General features: G+C 42.4%; 1 protein-coding gene across 1 annotated transcript in view; it reads left to right on the plus strand.

The window, feature by feature from the left end:
- The window catches only part of LOC107293592 (AP-2 complex subunit alpha-1-like), a 126,498-nt gene extending 120,166 nt beyond the window's left edge, over positions 1 to 6,332 (plus strand). The window contains exons 10-16 of the mRNA XM_029285427.1: positions 2,058 to 2,195; positions 2,370 to 2,552; positions 3,139 to 3,236; positions 3,606 to 3,837; positions 4,578 to 4,766; positions 5,402 to 5,613; positions 6,266 to 6,332. Of these exons, the coding sequence (XP_029141260.1) occupies positions 2,058 to 2,195; positions 2,370 to 2,552; positions 3,139 to 3,236; positions 3,606 to 3,837; positions 4,578 to 4,766; positions 5,402 to 5,613; positions 6,266 to 6,332 (1,119 nt within the window). The remainder of the gene's footprint in view (positions 1 to 2,057; positions 2,196 to 2,369; positions 2,553 to 3,138; positions 3,237 to 3,605; positions 3,838 to 4,577; positions 4,767 to 5,401; positions 5,614 to 6,265) is intronic.
- Positions 6,333 to 8,055: the final 1,723 nt, after the last annotated feature.

The raw sequence follows: 8,055 nt of genomic DNA on the forward strand, positions 1-8,055 counted from the left end.
TATATATATGATAAAAGCTTATAAATATAAATGAGCACCAGGGAAACAAAACCCTTTAAAATTTTTTAAAAGGTTTTAATAAATAAATAATGACCCAAGCTTTCGCCGGCTTTTCTGCCGGCATCTTCAGGGATCCGTGTCAGTCAATGGGAGGGCACTCCTTATATTACATTTAATGAACCTCATGAAATCCCTGTTGGAGTACTTTTCAGACACCAACAGGGACATCATGTGGTGGGTGCAAAACCCATTTATCGACTGAAATAAACCTCACATGTTGTCCGTGCCAAAGTATGAAGATCTTATTGAAATTCAATGTATTTCTGCTTTAAAAATGAAATTTGAATCTACCACTGAATGATTTTTGGGTAGGACTGATAGATGTATACCCATCAGTAGCCAAAAAGGCTATCCCAACACTGCTCCATTTTCTGTCCACCTATCGATGCAAATCAGGCTTTTCGGCTTATGCTTATACAAAAAACAAATTTAGGAGTAAGTTGGATGCCACCCTGGATTTACGTATTCAGCTATCAGACATAAAGCCCAATTTCAAAGCTGTTTTAAGTACAAAAATGAAACAATTTCATTCATCACATTAGATGTAAATCCAGTATTTTCTTGTACCAAAATAAATGTTTGTGGTTATATTTAAAATGCTTTCTCTTTATTTCCAAACCTACATGTTATGCAAAACACTCAGGCAATAGAAGTAGATGAAAGAAGGAAGAAAGTTGTGGGTTCACAATGCTTAGTAAACATTAGGGATAGAGTTAGGGTTCCATGGGGAAAAAAAGTCTTCTGAAGGAACCCTTCCATGACTGAAAAAGTTTGGGAACTGCTGCTCTACTTAATCTCCAAATGACTTTGAAGAACTCAATTTTAGCCAACTTTGGCAAGATTACCAAGCTTGCTCTAACTTCTAAAGCCGTGGTGGCGAACCTATGGCACGCATGCCACAGGTGGCACGCAGAGCCCTCTCTGTGGGCACGCATGCCGTCGCCCCAGTCCTAGGCCTTCAGCTGGGTTTTATAAAACCTTTTCACTTTAGGCCTCCGCCACCATGTGCAAAAAAAAAAAAGGTTCAGTCAATCAATTTCAACTTCTCACAGGGAAAAAAAAGATCTTGCAAAGTTGGAATTGATTGATTGAACTTTTTAGTCCCACCCAGTCTGCCGTTACCACCTAATGGGCCACGCCCACCCAATTGGCCACACCCGCTCAATGGGCCACGCCCACCCGGCACCCAACGATACATAAGTGGGTTTGGGGTTGCAGTTTGGGCACTCGGTCCCTAAAAGGTTCACCATCACTGTTCTAAAGTAAGACTGTCTCATTGCTGTAGAGCAGGGGTCTTCAAACTCGGCCCTTTTATGACTCATGGACTTCAATTCCCAGAATTCCTCAGCCAGCGTGCCTGGCTGAGGAATTCTGGGAGTTGAAGTCCATGAGTCATAAAAGGGCTGAGTTTGAAGACCCCTGCTCTAGAGCCATTAGTATAAAAATATGTATCAGAAGTCTTGATTCCCATTAGAGAAGCAGTCCTGCAAGTACCTAGCTGCCAAGACATGTAGAGCTTTATTGATTATAAACAGTCCTTTGATTTCAGTCCTTTGATTTGTAAAAGAAACAACAAAAAAAGCTAAGTCTATAGTGAATGCCACTGGTTGAGTCCTACAACTGCTACTTGAGTCTTTCTTACTGTTTCATGTACAGAATTTACAGAATCTAGATTTTAGGAACCATATTTTATGACTGCATTGCCGTAACCTCTGTTCCTTTTGATGTCTTTTGGAAATTCTTATGAGTTTAATGATCCACAAAATGGACCACAAAACTGAGGTAAAGTTTGGAGAAAAGAAGAAAGAAAACCCCATTGAAAGGACTGGAGCATCTTTTAAAGCTGACATCCTCTTAATTCTTTCTTGTACATCTAATCTTTTGCATTCTTGGTCTCAGGCGATGCGTTTTGTGATTTGTATCTGCTTAAGCCAAATTGGAGCTGGAATTGAGACTTAATGGACTGCTCATTGCTTAACTCCCATCTCCTTTCACAGACGGAACGGGATGTGAGTGTGCGCCAGCGAGCTGCTGACCTCCTCTATGCCATGTGTGACCGTACAAATGCCAAGCAAATAGTCTCGGAAATGCTTAGCTATCTGGAAACAGCAGATTACTCAATCCGTGAAGAGATTGTGAGTAGGGGTTACCAACTCAATGGGAAGAGGAACTGGAAGCCAGACCTTCGGTCTTGTCATCTCAGTAGATTGCAGTGAAACAAAATGAATGCCTGCCTTAACATGAAAACTGGTCTGGAGAGGGCATACCAGTTGGGAGTTGTCAGTAACGTTTTCTTTTTCTTCTCTCAGGTGCTGAAGGTAGCCATCTTAGCTGAGAAATACGCAGTAGACTATAGTTGGTATGTGGATACCATCCTCAATCTGATCCGCATTGCTGGTGACTATGTGAGTGAGGAGGTGTGGTACCGTGTCATCCAGATTGTCATTAACCGGGATGATGTGCAAGGTTATGCAGCCAAGACAGTCTTTGAGGTGGGCAGCCTTGACTTGGGACACTGACTGTCCCTTCTTACCTCTCTAGAGCTCTGAAGAGGTTTTCTTTTCTGTCCTTTTATGAGTATGTGACTCTGGCTATGAAAACTAGATGGATTGTCCATTCTTATTTCCTTGTTCAAACATATGCAGCCATAGATAAGAAATAAATATCAGGGGACACTAAAAAGGGATTACATCTTAATAAGGACTGAGCATCTTCAGTGTCCACAAAATGCTAAATGTTTATTGATGCAGGGGAATGAAGTGAAGTATTCTGGAGTAGGTTATGGCTGATTGTGAGGGCAATATAAACTTGAAGGGTATGACTATTGATGTGCTCCATTCACATATAGTTCTGCAGTATGTTTGATGCTGAATGTATCAGATTCTGGGATGTCTGAGTCAGTTTAAAAGAGTCTGGAAGTACTTGATGCTCCTTAAGCCTTGGAAAAGGCTTAAAGAACATCCTACCTGTCCTTCTTTTAAAAGCAGTGGTGTTATACTAAACTAAAATAGGAGCTTCTTCTCAAGTTGCATCTACCTAACTGCCCACCATGCATTGTATTTGCTTTTCTTTTTCCAGGCTCTCCAGGCTCCTGCTTGTCATGAGAACATGGTGAAAGTTGGAGGCTATATCCTTGGGGAATTTGGGAACCTCATTGCTGGGGATCCCCGTTCCAGGTAGATAATATGAAAGGAAATGGATTGACCTGGGGGATGGAGTGGGGTGGGATGAGATAGAGTGGAGTTGGGGCTCAGCTCCTATGAGGAAAGAAAATAGACACTGGGATTATATTGGGACTTTAGCATGCAGAAATCCCAACCAGCCTGAGTAAATATAATTCTAAGAGTTGTAGCCCCAGCATATCTGGAGAGTTACTGTACATCATTCTCTTGTTTTACTTATTATGAGGCACTTAAATTGGGGAGACTTGTCTCATCGTTCCTTGATGTGAGTAAAGCCTATGAGAATGCCTCCTTTACATTTCCTCACCTGCAGATCTCACGGGCTCTGACTCATGTTGTCTCCTGTTCTCTTTTCTCCACCAGTCCTCTGGTTCAATTCAACCTCCTTCACTCCAAATTTCACCTCTGCAGTGTTTCTACTCGGGCCCTACTTCTCTCCACCTACATCAAATTCATAAATCTCTTCCCTGAAACAAAGGGCACCATCCAGGAAGTGCTGTGCTCGGACAGCCAGATTCGCAATGCTGATGTGGAACTGCAGCAACGTGCCATTGAATACCTCAAGCTCAGCTCTATTGCTAGCATCGATGTCCTGGTGAGGGAGGAACTGAGGGGGGGTACTGGTAGCCTCATCTCTCAGGGAAAAGAGATTCTTTGTTTTTCCTTCTGAAGAGTTGTAGCCATGATTTGGGAAAAGTTGATTCAGGGAGCATTGGAAAACAGAAACCAGGAAACTTCTCTTTTGGTGGAATGAATCAGTTTGGCATTTTTTATTTGATCCAAAGTCAGTTTTTACCCTTTTACCTGAAAATGGAGTGGGCTAGGGTGGAACTTCAATTGTATACCGGCCTTTGAGGAGTGCACTACAGTGATGTCTTCAAATGAAGTGAAACTAAATGTTCTACCCCATTTGTTTCCTTTAAGGAGCAGAGTTAGGGTTGAAATGTGTTGCTTAGAAGTGATATACATCATCCCGGAGAAGCATAATGCACCTATTTGCAAAGTTTGGGAGCTTAAAAAGTGCAAAATCACACTGCTGGGAGGAGGGGGGTGTCTAAAACTGATATGGGGAACCTCCTATAGCTTTCAAGTCATCTATTCTGCATTAGAGAAGTTCCAGGAAAGTGACTGTGTCCATTGCAGAGCAAACATCATAGAGAAAGTGGATGACTGCACAGGGCCAGTATAATAAAGCAGATAGTCCACTTGTGGTCACATTGTCTGTAGGATTTTTTACTTTGCAGAACTCAGAGTTCCAGTCGTTTCCCAGAAAAACAAAGTTGACTGGCAGGGCATGTTGGTATTTGTTTCCAATTTTCATCCTTACTGCTTTAGGCTACAGTACTGGAGGAGATGCCACCATTTCCTGAACGTGAATCCTCCATCTTGGCAAAACTCAAGAAAAAAAAGGGTCCTGGGGCTGGCAGCGAGTTAGATGATGGCAAGAAGGATCCAAACTCTGAAATCAATGGAGGCATGGAGCCCTCAGCCAGCACTGCTGTGAGTGTAGGGGAGAAGGACAAGGCTAGAAATGAGGAGGGGGCTTGAAATGCTCCCTAGAAAGAAAAGGATACTGTGTGGGAAGTCTGTGGGAAGGGGAAGACAAAAATACAAAGCACAGGAAGTAAGAATTATAACTTCTGATCTCTTAACCCTGTTGGATTATAAAGCAGGATTTCTCATGCTCTGCTACTTCCTTCAATTACACCAAAATTTCTGTTGTCACGAAATTTTAGTAGATGTCCTTTGATTGCCATATGTAATTCATTGTGTCACCAATATCAGCATTCTTCTCTACTTGTGGTCCTGGTCTTTGCCAAAAGCTAAATTCAAATCTCAGAGGACAGACAGCAGGTAGATACTGTGTGAGCTGAGACTTCCTTAATTTCAACTCTAGTTTGCACTTTTATTGCTTTCACTTGCCTTTCATGCCAACTAAGCCTTTAGTCTTTTGCAGACTTTGTATAACAATTTAACAGGCTCATCCCATCCCATAGTAAAGAACTGTAATGAAACTGATGTACATGAAGCTCAACTTCCAGGAGTATTTTAACTGCAAATATTTTATGTAGACATGTATTAGTACAGGAGTAAAGAACCCCAGACCTGGGCTTTATTCCTGTTACTAAACTAGAGATAGAGTTCAGTTTCTAAGTTAGGATCACAAAAAGGAATTTTCTCTGTCCCTTACTGTTTTCTTTCTCTTGCAGTCAACGCCGTCCCCATCTGCCGACTTGTTAGGCCTCCGAGCCACACCAGTGACTGCATCTGGTGTCCCTACCAGCACCAGCAACCTTCTGGTGGATGTTTTCTCTGAAAGCCCCTCTACTGCAGCTGGCCTGGCTTCTGGTGCAGAAGAGAATTTCCTAAGGTAAGATGGTGACTCAGGTCCAGGCTGTCTCTGCCCCAGCCTTCCTAAGAAACTGAACAGGGATTGATCCATTGGATCAGTCTAAGCATATCTTGTTGTCAAGGGAGTGCCAGTCTTTTCTGGGCAACTGCTGGGAGCTCATCATATAGGACACAAGAGTGATTGCTCTGTCAAGAATGCAGAGTTTGATCTATGCCCAGCATGGAAGTTCATGAGGAATGAGTCACAGTGGTTGAATGCCTTCCTTGCATGGAGAAAGTTCCAGCTCAAAGAGTAAATCATCTGTTACCTAATCTGGGTAGCAGGTGATGGGAGGACTTCTTGCTACCTGAGATCCTCATCCAAGAGTAAGAGGAACAAGTAGGTGAACAAATAACTGCCTGTGTTTGTTATGAGAAGATGGCAATGTTCTAGATACATCTTTGGATAGGATAGGCAAGATTGATCTACAGGTGTTCCATTTCCAAGTGGCGTGAGTGCTTTGGGCTTCCTTTCTCTAGATGGGCAAGTGGCACTTTCCAGTCCTCATGGCCTTGCCTTGCTCTCTCTTTGTCTTGTATGAGAGAGTCTCTTTTTCTCTCTTTGTCTGTCTGCTGCCTTTTTGGAATGGTTTCCTCTTTCTCTTTCACACCTCTTATCTTGGATGAAACAGTGACTTGGAAGCAACTCCTGAGAATCCTGCATCACTATTGATGGAGGCTGGCCTGCCTGCAGAGTAAGGGGTTGAATCTCTCTCTCTCCCGCCCACTCTCTCTCTCTTTGCTGATTACAACCTTCCAACCACCATTTGCATTTGATTACACTAATGTGTAGAGAGACCATAAAAGAGGTGTATAGGTAGTCCTCGACTTACAACAGTTCGTTTAGTGACTGTTTGAAGTTACATTGGCACTGAAAAAAGTGACTTATGACCTTTTTCACATTTACAACCATTGCAGCATCCCCATGGTCATGTGATCAAAATTCAGCCACTTGGCAACTGGCATGTATTTATGACGGTTGCAAGTGTTCCAGGATCATGTGATCCCCTTTTGCAACCTTCTGATAAGCAAAATCAATGGAGAAGCCAGATTCACTTAACAACTGTGTTACTAACTTAACAACTGCAGTGATTCACTTAACAACTGTGGCAAGAAAGATCGTAAAATGGGGCAAAACTCACTTAACAAATGTCTCACTTAGCAACAGAAATTTGGGGCTCAATTATGGTTGTAAGTCAAGGACTACCTGTAATTGTGCCCTCTGTAACTTTGTCCCATTTCTGCTCCATTCAGTATCACTGCTCACCCATATGCTTAGAACTGCCTCCCAGAATACCTGCTCCCTTGCTTGCTTTTTTCCCAAATCCTGCATCAGAATCCATTTTTATGAAGCATTTCAGACATCTATCTACAGTATTTTATGTGACACCCACCCGTCCACTAAGTCCTTGCCTGCCCCCCACCCCACTGTTAAGAACAATCCTTACCTATCAGAAAGATGCTGTAGCCTGTAAAGTTTGCAAGCTAGGGCCACCAGTTGATCTAATCCTGATCCCTAACTGTCTCAAACTCCTGTGCTTCATATGATCAAGAACTTCAGGATCCAGAAATTGAAACTACCATAGAAAATCATACTTCTTTGAGGGGACATGAGAGAACCATTAACTTCCTCAATGTGAAGTAGGGCCGGGTATGGACTTGAAATATAGGACTCCCCTTTCAAGGGATTGGAATTCTTAGGGTTAAGAATAAATTGTGATATTTTAAGAAGTCAGGAAATCCAGATTGTGCATGGACAGGTTTTCTAGATGAGAATCTGTTTGAAGCAATACCTGTATTAGGTCAGTTCAGAATTACAGAATATTGGCCTTGAAAAGATCTTGGGTTCCATGAATGTTGTACTGTTTTTTCTCTCATTGGCTTTTAAATGTGAGGAATATGAATGTGTATACTTAAGTTAGTGAAAATATAAAAACATCACATATAAAAAGTACTTTGGCTCTCATCCTTTACAGCAGGGGTGTCAAATTCGCAACGTCACGTGACATGTTGCGACATATTGTGACTTTTTTTCCATTGCCGGCAATGGGGTGGGCGTGGTTTCGCCATGACACATCCGGCCCGTGGGCTGGCAGTTTGACACCCCTGGTTTACAGGGTTTCCAAGCTCAGGAGTTCAGATATTGTTGGATTACAGCTTCGATCATCTCCAGAAAACCTGGTCTGGGATGATGCAAGTAGGAGTCAAACAATATCTGAAAAGTGTTGCAATCAGTGCTCAGTCATTGCAGGGTGCAAATAATGGCCGCTCACACGCAGCAGTTTATTCTTTTTATACAGTATTACAAGCAGGAAAAGGTATAACATGGCAACAGCCCAGCAAGAGCACTTCATTGGTTAATCTACTCACCAATGCTTAAGGATAGAAAGTAAGAGGCCAGAAAGAGGGAAAAGTGGGCCAT

This window comes from Protobothrops mucrosquamatus, unplaced genomic scaffold (assembly GCF_001527695.2).
Source record: "Protobothrops mucrosquamatus isolate PMUCROS unplaced genomic scaffold, P.Mucros_1.0 scaffold1663, whole genome shotgun sequence".
Taxonomy (NCBI): domain Eukaryota; kingdom Metazoa; phylum Chordata; class Lepidosauria; order Squamata; family Viperidae; genus Protobothrops; species Protobothrops mucrosquamatus.